General features: G+C 45.4%; 2 protein-coding genes across 2 annotated transcripts; one reads left to right on the top strand and one right to left on the bottom strand.

Moving 5' to 3' along the window:
- Positions 1-232: 232 nt before the first annotated feature.
- On the bottom strand, positions 233-13,297 carry SDF4 (stromal cell derived factor 4). The gene is made up of 7 exons (XM_050982530.1): positions 13,135-13,297; positions 11,882-12,257; positions 8,187-8,323; positions 7,727-7,840; positions 5,162-5,320; positions 3,407-3,582; positions 233-2,056 (listed from the first exon to the last, which is right to left on the bottom strand). Exons 2-7 carry the CDS (start codon positions 12,187-12,189, stop codon positions 1,880-1,882), a joined length of 1,071 nt encoding a protein of 356 aa, XP_050838487.1. The 5' UTR covers positions 12,190-12,257; positions 13,135-13,297; the 3' UTR covers positions 233-1,879.
- Positions 13,298-13,751: 454 nt separating this feature from the next.
- B3GALT6 (beta-1,3-galactosyltransferase 6) lies at positions 13,752-17,196 on the top strand. The gene has a single exon (XM_009095677.4). It carries the CDS (start codon positions 14,034-14,036, stop codon positions 15,048-15,050), a length of 1,017 nt encoding a protein of 338 aa, XP_009093925.3. The 5' UTR covers positions 13,752-14,033; the 3' UTR covers positions 15,051-17,196.
- The last annotated feature ends 1,152 nt before the right edge of the window (positions 17,197-18,348 follow it).

Raw genomic sequence — 18,348 nt, 5'->3', positions numbered from 1 at the left:
ATTAAATTAGGATGGTGTTGGCAAAAATCTTTTCATAGATAAATTACAATTATCAGTAAAATAAATTATGATTCTACTGGAATTTTTGTGTTTAAACTCGTTTTATCGGAGATTATCCACGGAATTTATTCCTCTTATTACCCACCCCACCCTGACAAATCTTAAAAGCAGCAGAATTTCCAAAGCATGGAGAGAAATATTTAATGGAAAATCAAAACAAAAAGATATAAAATCTTTTATCCAAGGAATTTAATAAAAACATCAAATAAAGAGCAAGAAAAGGGAAAGAGGGACAGCAATCCCTGTATTTACATTATATTAAGAATAAATTTAATCAAATAAAACATCTCCGATTTTCAGGAATTCTTTCCCAAAGAGGGGTTTTTCCCAGGAAAGATGGAAGCAGAGGGAAAAAATCAATTTTATTTGGGAAAGAGCTCACCCAAAGCCTGGAATTTCCCCCAAATCATCATCAGCAGCTCATCAACAGCATTAATTAGCACAGAGCTCATTAATTTTAGCAGTGAATCTTAATTAAGCAGCCATCAAACTCCATGGGAATTCCCACTGCTCTGTCCAACAGCTTAAATTCCCAAAAAAACTTCCCAGTTGTTTGATTTTTGACCAAAATCTGATATTTTAAAGCCATAATCTCCCATTCCCAGTGCAGATGTCAACAAAAAAAATGTCATTTTATATTAATTTTATCTTAATTAATGTTATTTTATTTTTAAAATTTAATTCCAAAAAGTTTTTCTGTAACATTTCAAATAAATTCTTCCCCACAGCTCCCTGAAAAATATTCCACTGAATTCCCAACAAATCCTCAGGAAGTTGAGAAAAACACTGGAATTGAGTGTGGATATTCCCAGGAGGTCAAACATTCCTTGGAACCACCAAAATTCCCAAAATTCCCCTTTTATTTGGGATTCCCTGCATCAGCAGGTGTGAGAGCAACAAGGGAATAAATTTAAGGAAAATGGAATTGGGCGTGGAGGACAAACATTCCTTGGAATCATCGTTCCCTTCCCAAAATCCAACATTTATCTGGGATCTCCTCCATCAGCAGCTGATGGAATAAATTTAAATTTCCCAAATGGAATTGGGTATGGAGGACAAACAGTCCTTGGAATCATCGTTCCCTTCCCAAAATCCAAGTTTTATTTGGGATTCCCTGGATCAGCAGTTGTGAGGGCAATTCCCAGGAGATCAAACATTCCTTGGAACCACGGGAATTCCCAAAATCCAAATTTTATTGGATCAGCAGCCGAGATTTAAGGAGCCTCCCCAATGGAACTGGGTGTGGAGGACAAACATTCCTTGGAATCACCGCTCCCTTCCCAAAATCCAGCATTTATCTGGGATCCCCTGCATCAGCAGCTGATGGAATAAATTTAAATTTCCCAAATGGAATTGGGTATGGATAACAACCATTTCCTGGAATCACCGCTCCCTTCCCAAAATCCAACATTTATCTGGGATCCCCTGGCATCAGCAGCTGATGGAATAAATTTAAATTTCCCAAATGGAATTGGATATGGGTAACAACCATTCCTTGGAATCACTGCTCCCTTCCCAAAATCCAACATTTATCTGGGATCCCCTCCATCAGCAGCTGATGGAAACCAGGGAATATTCCAGAATTCCAGCTGGCTTCACCCCCCCCAAACCAAAGAGGAAAACTACCTGAATCCAGGAATTCCCACCATTTCTTCCAGCAGGAAAAGCCTCTCCAAGGCGCCGGGACGGACGGAAAATTGGGAATCTGCCACCACCAATTCCCGCTGCTTGGCTCAATCCTTTATCCCTGGGATTTCTTCTTTTTGGGGGGGGGGGTTGGGAGCGGAACAGAAAGTTCTGGAAAGGGGGAGGAGGAAGCTCAGAACTCCTCGTGGACGTTGCGGGCGTAGTCCATGAGCTTGCTGCCGGTGAAGTACTCGCTGTACTTGAGGATCTCCTCCAGCTCCAGGTGGTGGTTCTGGTTCTCGTCGGCCACGGCGATCATCTGCCGCGCCTCGTTCAGCGCGTTGTGCTCGTTCATGGGGTCCATGTACTCCTGGGGACACGGAAACACCGCCTGAGACACTCACCCACCGCCTGCCCCAGCCCAGGGACGGGGAGAGGGCTGTAAAAAGGGGGTTATGGGGGATTTTTCTGGGTTTCTGGGCTGTTCCCAAAGAAATCGAGGATTTTTTGGGTCATTCCGTGGAGTTTGGGCTGCAAATTCAACTCAGGATCAAATAATCCCAGTTAAAAATTAAGGATTATCAATTTGCAGAACCATAAATTCTATTCTTTTTCCTGCTTCTTTGGCTGCTCCCAAAGAAATCGGGGATTTTTTGGGTCATTCCGTGGAGTTTGGGCTGCAAATTCAACTCGGGATCAAATAATCCCAGTTAAAAATTAAGGATTATCAATTTGACATAAATTCTATTCTTTTTCCTGGTGTTTAGGCTGTTCCCAAAGAAATCTGGCATTTTTTGGGTCATTCCATGAAATATTTCTGGAATTTAGGCTGCAAATTCAACTCAGGATCAAAAAATCCCAGTTAAAAATTAAGGATTATCAATTTGCAGAACATAAATTCTATTCTTTTTCCTGGTATTTGGGCTGCTCCCAAAGAAATCGGGGATTTTTTATGTCATTCCGTGGAGTTTGGGCTGCAAATTCAACTTGGGATCAAATAATCCCAGTTAAAAATTAAGGATAATCAACTTGCAGAACCTAAATTCTATTTTTTTTCCTGGGCTTTAGGCTGTTCCCAAAGAAATTAAGTATTTTTTGGGTCATTCCGTGAAATATTTGTGGAATTTGGGCTGCAAATTCAACTCAGGATCAAATTCCAGTTAAAAATTCATTTGCAGGACCTAAATTCTCTCATTTTTCCCGCTTCTTTGGCTGTTCCCACAGAAATCCTGATTTTGGTTTTTTTTTTCAGCTCATTCCATGAAATATTTCTGGAATTTGGGCTGCAAACCAAACTCAGGAAAAAAAATCCTGTTAAAAATTAAGAACGATCAATTTTCAGGACCTAAATTCTCTCCTTTTTCCTGCTTTCTTGGCTGTTCCCACAGACTATTTTTAAATGAAAACAACGTGAAATTAACATGAAATTAACACTAAATTAACATGATATTATCATGAAATTATAATGAAATTATCATGAAATTAACATGAAATTATCATGAAATTAAGATAAAATTAAGACGAAATTAAGACGAAATTAAGACGAAATTAAGACGAAATTAAGACGAAATTAAGACGAAAATAAGACGAAAATAACATGAAATTAACACGAAATTAAAATTCAATGGAACTATTCAATGTTTAAATAAAAAAATGAGCTGTGAGCGAGCTGTTGATGTTTTTAAAGGTGTGTTTTGGCAGGAAAAGGAGGAGGAGTCACCTCCAGCTCCTCCATGGTGACGATGCCGTCGTGGTTGGCGTCGATGACCTCCTGGAACTCCTTCCTCCTGTCCCTCACCCAGTCGTCGTCGATGTCCTGGGCCTGCTGGTTCTCCACCGTGCCCACGGGCAGGGAGATGAACTCTGACAGGGTCAGCTTCTTATCCCCGTCCTGATCTGGGAAAAACACACGTGGTTACAGCAGATTCACTTCGTTCCTGTTTAAAAAAACACCAAAAAATTAAAATGTATTCATTTAATTCCCATTAAAATGGGTATTTCCTACTGATCTGTGAAAAAACTGAACCGCTTCCAGTACCCACATAAAAATGGGGATCCATGGGATCCACCAGACTATTCCAGGCAAAACCCTCCCGAAATCCACATAAAAATGGGAATCCATGGACACAATGGGAATCCATGGACACAATGGGAATCCATGGATACAATGGGAATCCATGGACACAATGGGAATCCATGGACACAATGGGAATCCATGGACACAACGGGAATCCATGGACACAACGGGAATCCATGGACACAACGGGAATCCATGGACACAATGGGAATCCATGGACACAATGGGAATCCATGGATACAACGGGAATCCATGGATACAATGGGAATCCATGGACACAATGGGAATCCATGGACACAACGGGAATCCATGGACACAACGGGAATCCATGGATACAATGGGAATCCATGGACACAACGGGAATCCATGGATACAACGGGAATCCATGGACACAACGGGAATCCATGGACACAGCGGGAATCCATGGATACAATGGGAATCCATGGATACAATGGGAATCCATGGACACAATGGGAATCCATGGATACAATGGGAATCCATGGATACAACGGGAATCCATGGATACAACGGGAATCCATGGACACAACGGGAATCCATGGACACAACGGGAATCCATGGATACAACGGGAATCCATGGACACAATGGGAATCCATGGATACAATGGGAATCCATGGACACAACGGGAATCCATGGACACAACGGGAATCCATGGACACAGCGGGAATCCATGGATACAATGGGAATCCATGGACACAATGGGAATCCATGGACACAATGGGAATCCATGGACACAATGGGAATCCATGGATACAATGGGAATCCATGGATACAATGGGAATCCATGGACACAATGGGAATCCATGGACACAATGGGAATCCATGGACACAACGGGAATCCATGGACACAATGGGAATCCATGGATACAACGGGAATCCATGGACACAACGGGAATCCATGGATACAACGGGAATCCATGGACACAACGGGAATCCATGGACACAACGGGAATCCATGGATACAATGGGAATCCATGGACACAATGGGAATCCATGGACACAGCGGGAATCCATGGATACAATGGGAATCCATGGATACAACAGGAATCTAAGGAACTCCACCTGACTATTCCATGCAAACCCCTCCCAAAATCCACATTAAAAACGGGAATCCATGGAATCCAGGGAGAGAATTCCTGGGAATTGCCAGCTTACCGAGGTCGCGGACGATCTCCTGCACCATGAAGTGCAGCATGCCCCAAATATCCAAATAAAAATGGCAATCCATGGAATCCAGGGAGAGAATTCCTGGGAATTGCCAGCTTACCGAGGTCGCGGACGATCTCCTGCACCATGAAGTGCAGCATGCCCCAAATATCCAAATAAAAATGGCAATCCATGGAATCCAGGGAGAGAATTCCCGGGAATTGCCAGCTTACCGAGGTCGCGGACGATCTCCTGCACCATGAAGTGCAGCATGCCGCGGCTGTGCTCGGGGTGCAGGAAGGACAGGAACTCCTGCTCGCTCAGCAGCAGGTCCGGGGGGGGATTGTCCGCCTGGTACCAGCGATCCTTCAGGTTGTCCAGCACTTCCTGCGCTGCAACGGCACCCACGGGGCTGGGACTGCATCCCAAACCTTGCATGGCTGGGACTGCATCCCAAACCCTGCACTGCACGGCTGGGACTGCATCCCAAACCCTGCACGGCTGGGACTGCATCCCAAACCCTGCACTGCATGGCTGGGACTGCATCCCAAACCCTGCACCCACGGCTGGGACTGCATCCCAAACCCTGCATGGCTGGGACTGCATCCCAAACCCTGCATGGCTGGGACTGCATCCCAAACCCTGCACGGCTGGGACTGCATCCCAAACCCTGCACTGCATAGCTGGGACTGCATCCCAAACCCTGCATGGCTGGGACTGCATCCCAAACCCTGCACAGCTGGGACTGCATCCCAAACCCTGCATGGCTGGGACTGCATCCCAAACCCTGCACGGCTGGGACTGCATCCCAAACCCTGCACTGCACGGCTGGGACTGCATCCCAAACCCTGCACCCATGGCTGGGACTGCATCCCAAACCCTGCACTGCTGGGACTGCATCCCAAACCCTGCATGGCTGGGACTGCATCCCAAACCCTGCACTGCACGGTTGGGATTGCAGCTCATCCCTGCCCCTGCCTGGCTTTGGGACTGCAGCTCATCCCAAACACTGCCCCTGCCCAGCTTTAGGATTGCAGCTCATCCCTGCACCTGCATGTTGGGGATTGCAGCTCATCCCAAACCCTGCACTGTCCCCATCCGTTTTTGGGATTTGGCACAACTCATTCCAATGCTGGAATTGCCCCAATCCATCTTTAGGATTTGGCACAATCCCTCTGTAGGATTTCAGTTCATCCCAAATCTTGGAATTGCTCCCATCCATTTTTAGGATTTGGCACAACCAATTTTTAGGATTTCAGTTGTCCCAATCCACTTTTAGGATTTCAATTGTACCAATCCATTTTTAAGATTCAATTATCACACTCCACTTTTAGCATTTAAATTGTCAAAATGTTGAGGATTTGAGCTGTCCCAATCAATTTTTAGGATTTGTCACAATCCATTTTTAGGATTTAATCTGTCACAGCCCCTTCCTTTCACGCTCTCAGTTGTTTAATCAATGACATTTTTTAAGCCTAAACCTGCAGATTTTTATCACAATATTCCACATTTTTGCTGCAGGAAAAGCTGAATTAGGGGTGTAAGAACAGAAAAATCAGCACCAAAATCCCATGGAATTCCTTCATCTCATCCCACAATCCAATTATCTGCCAATATCCATCAATTAATTAAAGCCCAATTTTAGCCTGAAATCCACAGAAAGCGCCTTAAACTCCACGGCCCCAGGTGCTTCTGATTTAAAATAAAACAACCAAAAATCACTTTTAAAGTGCTTGGAGGAGGAGAAAAAAACCCCTGAGGAAGTGGAGGATGAATAATTTGATTTTCCTACAGAAGATTTTGGGGCTCAGGTGCAGCCTCGAGGCGCTGACTCAGCAGCTCTGGGGTTCCTGGAATCGGCCCCAGGTGATTTCCCTGCACCTTCTCAGCTCCTTTTTTCTGCATTTCAGGCGTTTTCTGAGCACTGGAAAATGTCACCGAAGCAATTTGGAAATGACTCATCCCTGCAGGGAAAGGGAAAGGTGCAGGGGGGATTTTACAGGAAACTGAAATGGTGCTTGAAGGGGAAAAACAGGAAAATTCCTCCTAAAAATTGCCATTTTCAGGGCATGTTCCCCTTAAAAATTGCCATTTTCAGGGCAGATTCCCCTTAAAAATTGCAATTTTCAGGGCAGATTCTGGTCAGGAACAATGCAGGATTTGTGTCCTCTGACTTCAGTTTTTTAGGGGGATTTTAGAGGAAATTTAAATTTTTTTTGAAGGAGATTCCCCTTAAAAGTTGCAATTTTCATGGCAGATTCCTCCTAAAAATTGCAATTTTTATGGCAGAGTCTGGTCAGGAGCAATGAGGGATTTGTGTCTTTTGACTTCAATTTTTTGGAGCATTTTCAAGTAAATTCAAATTTATTTCAGGGGGAAAATGGGGAGATTGCCACTAAAAATTGCAATTTTCATGGCAGATTCCCCTTAAAAATTGCCATTTTCATGGCAGATTTTGGTCAGGATGTCGAAAGGATTTCTGTCTTTTGACTTAATTTTTGGGGCTCATTTTAGAATCAATTTAAAGATTTCTTTAAGGGAAAAACAAGAATATCCCTCTAACAAATGTCATCTTGTCACCAAATTTTAGATGGAAAAAAAGCAGATTTTTTTTTTTATTAAGGGGGAAAACAGGAAAACTCCTCAACAAAAAAAAAAAAAATCTCATTTTCCCAGCACATTTTTCATTAAAAACTGCAGAATTTGGGTTGATTATTTTGCAGAACAACCCAAACATTTCCCTCCCATTTCTATTTCCCCCCCAGGTTTTAAGACCAAACTCCCCATCCTGCACTTACTTTCTTCATCTATTTTCAGCTCCTCGTTGTTCTTGATTTTCTCTGCAATTTCCTTTTCATTGAAGCCTTTGCTTGCCAAGAATTTTATTTTATATTCGTCCCAAGAAACGTGACCTGGAATTGAGAACATTTCGAGCTGAAATGATCAATTTTGGATTGAATTCTTGCCAATTCCCAAGTTTTTTTCGTCCAACACCACAACCCCACACTGAATTTTAGGACTGACAACATAAAAGTTGTCACTTGATTTGTTTTTGGGGGTTTTTTTTAGCCATAAATTTGGTGAAAAATTCAATTTATTAATTTCTTTTCATTTCTTTATGAAACAAAGAGAAACATCCTTTCCCACAAAAATCCAAATTTGGGATTCCAGACCTAAATTTGATCCCAAAAATAAATTCTAGATGCCAGAAGTGACTTAAAAAGTGATTTTTTTTTGAGTGGAAAATGGTGATTTTACCATCCCCATCAGGATCCACAGCTCTGAAGTGCATTTTGTTCTCCTCCACGGCCTCCTGGAAATGTTCATCTGTTTTCTCCATGATCCAGCGTTGCATCTCCTTGGCACTGATTTTTTTATCATTATTTACATCCACCCTGGGGAGGAGAAACAAACAGGATTTCAGTTCAGAGCTCAGCAGGGAAAAGTCTGCTTGGGTTTTAGTTTCTAAATTGTTTCATTCAGCAAAAAATTCACAGAAAAATGAAAATTTTGGATTCTGTGTGGGGAACAAGTGGCAGTTCAGCCTTTAGTTCAGAATTAAATGTAAATAATTTAATTAATTTAAGTAAGATTTTGGTTATTACTCAATGAGTTTTTTTCCCCTGGAATTAAATCATTTTTTTATTTGAGGGAATTTTCCCCACAAATAATTTCTGATGGAATTTTGGGTCACTCCAAATTCAGAATTTTCTTCCATTCCTTGAATTCTCTTTTCATTTCTCTTTCCAAGCCCTTTTATTTTCAAATTTAATTGAATTTTTTATTTTTTAACACATTTGAACATTGCACATCTATTTGTTCTCCATCAGTTTTCTGGAATTTCTTGGATTCAGAGCTGCAGAATTCAATTTTCCCTGATCAAAATTATCAGGAAAATCCAATCTGATCAATCCTTATTTCATTAAGAAATTAATTCAATAATTAACAGTTCAAAACCAAAAATAAATCAAAATTTCTGCCACTTTGAAAGTTTTTTTTTTTTTTTGAGCATGAAACAAACATTCAAAAGAACACTAAAAAAAATCAGATTTTGCTACCATTTCTAATTCTATTTAAAGCATCTCCAACCCACTCTTTGGAATTCAAAATGTCACTAAAAATCAGATTTGATTTGGTGACCATTTCAAATTCTATTTAAGGCATCAAAACCACTCTTTTCAAAAAAAAAAACCCCAAATTCAACCCAGAGTTCAGAGGGCCCAGTCTGACTCTGCCTTTATCTGCTGCCATCACTGACTTGTTTTGATTGAAACTTGAATTATTCAAGATGTGATCTGCCTTGAAATGGCAACTCAATGTGAAAAAAGAGAGAAACAACCCCCAAAAATGCAGATTTAGGGAGTTTCAATTTCACAACCTCTACCAGGGAGCTGCTTTTATCATTTCAGTATTATTTAGTATTTATTGAATCATTACTTTAATGAATTTATTTTTTATTTTATTTTTTATTTATTTTTTATTTAATTTTTTAAATTTATTTTACATGAATTTATTCATGCAAGCTGGCACCAAATGAAGCTCTGAAAGTTTCTCCCCCTTGTGGTGTTAATTGGAGGTGATTTCATTAAAAATGCAAATAAAGCCAACTGTGCCCCCTGCTGTCTGAGAGTGCTGAAACAAAGCAAAACAAGGGGGAATTTGAAAATATTAATGAAAAACTCCAAGTTTGACTGATCCACAGTCCCAATTTAGAAATATGAATTAAAATACCCAATTTTTAAAGCATTAAAATCAACAATTCATCCTGCAGACTTTAGTAGAGCTACAGCACCCACGGGGAGATGGGAGCCCAGGGGGAGGAGGCAGGGATTGCTACCAGGATAAAATCTGAGATTTTAAACATTCCTGGATCCAATCTGAGATCTCAAACATTCCTGGATCCAATCTGAGATCTCAAACATTCCTGGATCCAATCTGAGATCTCAAACATTCCTGGATTCAATCTGAGATCTCAAACATTCCTGGATCCAATCTGAGATCTCAAACATTCCTGGATTCAATCTGAGATCTCAAACATTCCTGGATCCAATCTGAGATCTCAAACATTCCTGGATCCAATCTGGGATCTCAAACATTCCTGGATCCAATATGGGATCTCAAACATTCCTGGATTCAATCTGAGATCTCAAACATTCCTGGATCCAATATGGGATCTCAAACATTCCTGGATCCAATCTGGGATCTCAAACATTCCTGGATCCAATCTGAGATCTCAAACATTCCTGGATCCAATCTGGGATCTCAAACATTCCTGGATCCAATCTGAGATCTCGAACATTCCTGGATTCAATCTGAGATCTCAAACATTCCTGGATTCAATCTGAGATCTCAAACATTCCTGGATCCAATCTGAGATCTCAAACATTCCTGGATCCAATCTGGGATCTCAAACATTCCTGGATTCAATCTGAGATCTCAAACATTCCTGGATCCAATCTGGATCTCAAACATTCCTGGATCCAATCTGAGATCTCAAACATTCCTGGGTACAATCTGAGATTCTGGAACACCAGCACAGCTTCCCACTGGATTTCCCAGAGGAGCAGCAGCTGCCTCTGCCCCTGGCCCTTCAGAGGCAGAGTGCACCCTTCTCCAGGATCCCTGCCCAGCAGAACCAGCCCTGGCACTGCAGGAGGGCTGAGCCACAATTCCAGTGGGAATGGGGCTGCTCCAGGATCCTGCCCAGCAGAACCAGCCCTGGCACTGCAGGAGGGCTGAGCCACAATTCCAATGGGAATGGGACTGCTCCAGGATCCCTGCTCCAGCAGAGCCACCCTGGCACTGCAGGAGGGCTGAGCCACAATTCCAATGGGAATGGATGCTCCAGATCCTGCTCCAGCGAACCCCTGCACGCAGGAGCTGCCACTCCATGGGAATGGACTGCCCAGGATCCTGCCCAGAGCCAGCCCTGGCACTGCAGGAGGGCTGAGCCACAATTCCAGTGGGAATGGGGCTGCTCCAGGATCCCTGCTCCAGCAGAACCAGCCCTGGCACTGCAGGAGGGCTGAGCCACAATTCCAATGGGAATGGGACTGCTCCAGGATCCCTGCTCCAGCAGAACCACCCTGGCCCTGCAGGAGAGCTGAGCCACAATTCCAATGGGAATGGGACTGCTCCAGGATCCCTGCTCCAGCAGAACCAGCCCTGGCACTGCAGGAGGGCTGAGCCACAATTCCAATGGGAATGGGACTGCTCCAGGATCCCTGCTCCAGCAGAACCACCCCTGGCACTGCAGGAGGGCTGAGCCACAATTCCAATGGGAATGGGACTGCTCCAGGATCCCTGCTCCAGCAGAACCAGCCCTGGCACTGCAGGAGGGCTGAGCCACAATTCCAGTGGGAATGGGACTGCTCCAGGATCCCGCTCCAGCAGAACCAGCCCTGGCACTGCAGGAGGGCTGAGCCACAATTCCAGTGGGAATGGGACTGCTCCAGGATCCCTGCTCCAGCAGAACCACCCTGGCACTGCAGGAGGGCTGAGCCACAATTCCAGTGGGAATGGGACTGCTCCAGGATCCCTGCTCCAGCAGAACCACCCTGGCACTGCAGGAGGGCTGAGCCACAATTCCAGTGGCACTGCTGCCAGCCCCCTGACCCACAGGGTGTCAGGCTGTGCTCTGCCTCTGGCAGTGCTGTTTTAGTTCACTGCATTGTTCATTTTATCCTTTTATTTCCTTCCCTAGTGAAGAACTGTTATTCCTGCTCCTGTAGTTTTTGTTGCCTGAGAGCCCCTTAATTTAAAATTCACAGCAATTTGGGGGGGGGGTTCATTTTCCCCATTTCAGGGGAGGCTCCTGCCTCCCTCAGCAGGCAGGGGTTCATTTCTCCATTTCAGGGGAGGCTCCTGCCTTCCTCCTGTCCCTCCTAACCCAGACACAAAGAAATAAAGGAGCCTTGAATGCCCCTGAGTGAACACAAAGACCCCAGACTCACTTGGAGAAGATGCCCACCAGCTTCCTCCTGTTCCTGCGGGGCTGGGAGTCCTCCTCGAACTCCTCGCGCTCCTTGCCCAGGAACACCTCCTGGTGGAACTCCTTGTTCAGGTGCCCGTCCAGCTCCATCTTGACGCCGTTCAGGTGGTCGGGGGGCAGGATCTCGTTCTCCTCCCTGGCCTCCCCTGCCCTCTCCTTCAGCACCGAGTGGTTGGCAGGCCTGGCATAAACGTCCATCAGCAGGAAGATGAACAGGAGGGACAGGTAAAGGGAGCCCAGGCTGCACAGGAAAGCTTGTCTTGACATCATTTTGGGACTTTTTAATGGGTTTTTTAAGTTTTTTTATTATTTATCGGCTGCTGAAATCAACGTGGGGTCTAAAAGAAAGAAAAAGGAGAAAAAAACAATTGAACTCCAAAGCAAAAGGTCACTGTGGGTTAAATGATCTAAAAGGAAAAAAGGAGAAAAACCAAGTTAAACTCTGCAGCAAGAGATCATTAATGAACAACTGAAATTAAAATAACCTACACAAAGTATTAATTACTAACACACATATCATTATATGTACATAACTTATTTATATACACATAAATATATGTACTACTTGTATGTAATTTAAATACATACAAATATATGCACATAACTTATTTATATACATACATCCACATAACTTATTCATATATGTATACCTATACATATGTCTATATGTAAACTTTAATATATATGTATATATTAAAGCACATATATGTGCAAAGGTATATACTTTATATACATGCAAGTATAAATATATACAAGTATATATATATATATATATACACAAGTATATACATACACATTTGTACATATATACTTGTATATATACACACAAGAATAAATTCAGAGGACTCTACACAAAAATAGAGGAGCTTTTGATGCCAGACATTAAAAAAGCCTGGTAATTAATAAATATATGGAACTAACAGGGGCAGAGCCAAGAGAAAGCACAGCTGGAAACACCCAGGAAAGAGCGGCAGGGAGGAGCTGTCACAGAGCCATAAAATCTGACTGTCCTGCCCTGGAAGTGACCCACAGGGGCCATCCCGCCCCATTCCAGGGAAAAATAATCCCAAATCCAACAGAGAGCGCACCAAGGAACGCAAACCCCTCAGAGCCCTCAAAACCCCTCAGAGCCCTCAAAACCCCTCAGAGCCCCCGGAACCCCTCGGAGCCCTCCACGATCCCCGCGGGGCTGCGGGAGGAGCCGCCCGCACTCACCGGGAGTCACCGGGCAGGGAGCGGACGCTGCCCCGAGCGCCGTGCCGGCCGCGGGGAGGCTCAGCCCGGGCCCGGCCGCCGCTGAGCGCCCGCGGCCCCTGACGGCCCCTGAGGGAGCGCGGCGCTGCCAGGGCGGAGGGCGGCGGGGAGGAGGCGGAAGTTTCGTCACTGCGCCGCGCGGCGGAAGGCGCGGCGGCCATCTTAGGTGAGGGCAGCCGCCATTTCCGGCAGAGCGGGGGCAAAGGGGCGGGTTCTGCGTCGTTATCTCGGTTGTTAACACGGGGATTTCCTACTGATTCCTGTCTCTGTGTGTGTGGCTGATTTCATTGAATTGTGGAATATTTGAGTTGGAAGGGACCTTAAAGAGCATCTAAGGCAAACCCCTGGCCCAGCTGCGACTGCCCATCCCTAGAATTGCTCAAGGCTTGCTTGGACATTGAGGCTTGGAGCAACCTGGGAGAGTGGAAGGTGTCCCTGCCAATGGCGGGGGGAGGCTCTGCATGGCCTTTGAGCCCATCCCAACCTTTTACCAAGCCATGATTCCATGCACAAGGCGCGGCCACGGCACAGCGCCCAAACCCCAGTTGGCTCCTCCTCGGACTCACGTACCCTACTCAAAGATGGCGGCCACCGCCTCAGGCGCTGCGGTCTCCGCCCTTCCTCCCGCCCCTTGCCCCGGTGCGAGAACCGCCGGAGCCGCGGAAGGAGCAGGGACGGAACCGCCGCTTCCCGAGGGGAACGCGGAAAGCGCAGGAGAGCCATGAAACCGCCGCAGCCCCGCACCGGCGTGCGGTGACTGCTCCCGCAGAAAGCTTATCCCCTCCCGGCGGCCGTACCGCCGTTCCCGCCTAAACGGGGTGGGCGTGGCGGCGGCGCCGGCCGTGAGGGGCCCCGCGGCCATGAAGGCGCTGCGGCGGCTGAGCCGGCACCGCACCGCGCTGGGGCTCGGCGGGCTCTCGCTCTGCGCCGCCGTCCTGCTCTACCTCGCCAAGTGCACCTCCGAGGGGCTGCGCCCGCTGCCGGCACCCCCGGCGCTCCCGCACAGCCAGCCCGGCCGGGGTCCCCGCGCCGCGCCCCCGCCCGGCCCTGAGGGCAGCGCCTTCGTGGCCGTGGTGGTGATGAGCGGCCCCAAGTACAGCGAGCGGCGCAGCATCATCCGCAGCACGTGGATGGCGGCGGCGCGGCAGGCGCCTCACGGCCACGTCTGGAGCCGCTTCGTGGTGGGCACGGCGGGGTTGAGCGCCGAGGAGCTGCGGAGCCTGGAGCTGGAGCAGAGCCGCCACCGCGACCTGCTGCTGCTGCCCGAGCTGCGCGACTCCTACGAGAACCTCACGGCCAAGGTGCTGGCCACCTACGTGTGGCTGGACGCGCACTTGGACTTCCAGTTCGCCCTCAAGGCGGACGACGACACCTTCGTGCGCTTGGACGTGCTGGTGGAGGAGCTGAGGGCCAAGGAGCCGCGGCGCCTCTACTGGGGCTTCTTCTCGGGCCGCGGGCGGGTGAAATCCGGGGGGAAGTGGAAGGAGAGCGCCTGGCTGCTGTGCGATTATTACCTGCCCTACGCGCTGGGCGGCGGCTACGTGATCTCCGCCGACCTGGTGCGCTACCTGCGCCTCAGCAGGGACTACCTGAACCTGTGGCAGAGCGAGGACGTGTCCCTGGGCGTGTGGCTGGCGCCCATCGACGTGAAGAGAGTGCACGACCCCCGCTTCGACACCGAGTACAAATCGCGCGGCTGCAGCAACAAATACATCGTGACTCACAAGCAGAGCATCGAGGACATGCTGGAGAAGCACCAGACGCTGGCCAAGGAAGGGAAGCTCTGCAAGGAGGAGGTGAAGCTCAGGCTTTCCTACATGTACGACTGGGGAGTGCCGCCCTCGCAGTGCTGCCAGAGGAAGGACGGCATCCCCTGAAAGCCTCGGCAAGGAGCCTCGGGATGGTGGACTCTGGTTGCTGTTACACGGGGAGAATCCCATGAAAATGGAGTTCTTGCCTCAGTTTCTCCCTCAGAACATTGGGCCCAAGGCTTTGGGATGCAGGCTGGATGTAGGGAAGAGCAGAATCCTGGAATCTCCCACTCCATATCCAAGGACAGGCTTAGCAAATCCCAGCCTGGAGCTGTGGATCCATAATTCCAGCAGAACTGAGTGGGAAGAGCTGCTAAAATGGAATTCTTGCCTCAGTTTCTCCCTCAGAACATTGGGAACAAATGATTCCCCTCAGGCTTTGGGATGCTGGCTGGATTTAGGGAAGAGCAGTTAATTGGAGTCAGGGGTTAATTATTCTTAAAAAGATTTTGCACGACTCATTCTGTCACCCTGACACTCCCTGAGAGCTGCTGATGTGGCATGGTTAGAGATGCTTAAAAAATAAAATAAAACAAGTGCCAGAAAGCACAGCAAAAGGTCAAATGCCAGGACTGAAGGCAAACAAAAGGTGTCAAAACACAAAAAGTAGAGAAAAGGGGGGAGAGAGCTGCAATGAAAAGTTGGAACCGATTCTGAGGGTGATTTGCTAAAGGTCATGCTGAGTTTTGAGGCTGATAAGACTAAAATGAGGCTGCTGTTTATTCCTTGGCAAGGAAATGCCAGCTTGGCACGGAGGGAAGAGCCCAGACTGGGAGCAGATGATTGCAGAGGGTGGGGACAGGGATCAGATTTTCCTGGGATGGCTGCAGGGAGAGCATTTGGCAGAGAATGGAATCATTCCCTCAGCTCCTCTGTCTTGTTTTGCTCTCTGAAAGGCAATAAAATCAAAGGGAGGCGCCTGACTTTTGGCAGAAATTAAATTTATTCTTATTTTGGGAGAGGATTTTTTGGCTTTGCCAAGCCTCCAGGTGTAGTTTTGAGCTCATTTCCCTCCAACACTCGCTCAAGAACTCCCTGGCTGCTCCAAATTTAGATTTATTTTTAATACAAATGAGCAGAAATTGATCAGTGGGAGTTCAAAAACCAAAGGTGGGGGTTTAAGGTATAAAAGTGAAATTTGGGTAGTCGAGAAAAAAAAGATTTCCCCCACCCCAAAAATTCAATTTGGAGAACTTTTCTTTCTCTTTTCAGCACACTAAAAAACAAAATTCACATTTAGGTGCTCAGAGCTGGGGGAATTCCCTCCTCCTCTGCAGAAATTCCTTGTGGAGGAACTAAAATTGAATTAATTCTCAGTGACACGTCCAAAATTTGGGATTTCCCTTCAGTCCTGCCCACACCAAAACAGGCAGAGCTCCCACAGGACTCAGATGTGATTTCTTCATCTCCAGACCTGGAATTCCAAAGAATTCCAACATTTTCCAGTGGCAGCTGCTCCAAAACCTTCCCAGTCCCCTGTGCCAGCTGCAGCCTGAGCAGTTTTTACTTTGGAAATGTAAAATTTCTTTTTTTAAATGTCTTTTTGGTGATTATTTTTTTTTTTTTTGTATTTTGGTGTTTGTGGCACTCTGCACTTTCATTCCCATCCCATTCCCTCCTTCCCAACTCAAATGGCACAGAAAAAAATGAAAATTAAAAAAAAAAAAAGTGCCGATTTCTCTTTCTTTTTGCTTAGCAAAATTAGGAATTTTAGGAATTAGGAATACCAAAGGGATCAGTTACATTGGAATTTTATTTTTTTTTGTTATTCTTGTTTTAATTAATTAATTAATTACTGAAGATCAAATATCTTCAGAAGGTTTTTTTTTTATTTTGAACATTTCAAGGTTTTTTTTTTTCCTAAAACAAAACTAAAATCCTACAAAAACTCAATTATTTTAGCATGTTGAACTCAATCATTATCATTATTATTCTAATAATTATAATTATTATTAGAATGCATGCCTAGGGGTTACCAGGGAGTGTTTTTTTCCCAAAATATCCTGCTCCAAAACAGGAATTTTCCAAGGTGTCAGCAACTTCCAGGTTTTTAAACATCCATTTGCCATCTGAGGTTCATCAGTGTTGTCTGTGTCGTGATCAATTACCTGTAATGTGAATATTTATTTATAATTATATTTATTTCTAATTCTTGCCAGTGTATTCTCTTTATTTCCCCACAAAAATTACAAATAAATCCATTTATCCCCATCATCACTTCCATTTTCCCGTTATTTATCCCACTCAGCCTTTTCTTTCCCAGGAAAATACCAAATAAATCCATTTATTCCCAGAATAACATCAATTTTCCCATTATTTTTTCCACCTTTCCCCTTTATTTTCCCACCTGGGAAGCAAAATCAGGTGAGGATGAGGCCAAATTATTTTAAAGGGAATTTTTTCCCCCTTGATTTCCTTGGAATCTTCAATCCCAGCATTCCAATATTTTTAAAATCAATTTTCCTCCCAATCCAAGCATCCCACCCCCAAACAAAGAACTAAAACTTCCCTCAAAAATGAAAATAATCCGATTTTTCTCCCCATAAATAATCGGGGATGACTTTGGGGTTTTGCTGTTGAAGCCCAGGAATCCTTTTGGATTCATTCCCAGATTTTCCTGCCTGTCCCAGGCCGTCGCTAGGTGTCACTCCAAGCCTTTGGAAGTGTGAATTCCTTAAAAAAATGGGAATTTAACTGTCCCAAAGCAGATGTTTGGGGCTAAAATCGGGCGGTGTTCTCTGATTTTAACATAAAATCCCTGGGGGAAAAGGGAAAGGAGTTTTCCAATTAAAAATGGAATGATGAGGGGATTTCTGAGGATGGATTCACTGGGTTTTTCCATGGAATCCATGGAAAATTGGGGTGGAAACCTAAAGAGAAACCTTTGGAAAATCCCCTAAAATACAAGAAAAAAATTAATAACATTATTAAAATTTAATTAAAATAATTAAAAACATTCCTGGGGTTTTTTAAATGAAACAACTCAACCCAAAATCCCAGTCCCTGTGTAAAATTCCCTTTTCATCAGGAATTTTTGGAGTTTCCTCAGCTGAAAATTCCATGGATTGGAGCTGGGAAATTTCATTTTCTAAAGGATTTTAATTCCCAAACCTGTCCATGTGGGACCTCAGCTCTGTTTTTGGGGGGATTATTAAAAACTCTGCAGGAATTAAAAACTCTTATTAAAAACTATTAACATTTACTCCCACTCCAGGAGCTTCCAGGGGACTTTTCCTGGGATTGGGAACTGATTCCTCTTTCCATCAGGAAAATTCACCTGGGGGAGGTGCTGCAATTTAGGGGAAAATTCGAATTTTGTTACATTTGAGGAACGGCTCCTCATGGAAAAACGTGGGGAAAAGTG

Source organism: Serinus canaria, chromosome 21 (assembly GCF_022539315.1).
Source record: "Serinus canaria isolate serCan28SL12 chromosome 21, serCan2020, whole genome shotgun sequence".
NCBI lineage: Eukaryota > Metazoa > Chordata > Aves > Passeriformes > Fringillidae > Serinus > Serinus canaria.
This window is presented reverse-complemented; position numbering and strand designations above follow the sequence as displayed.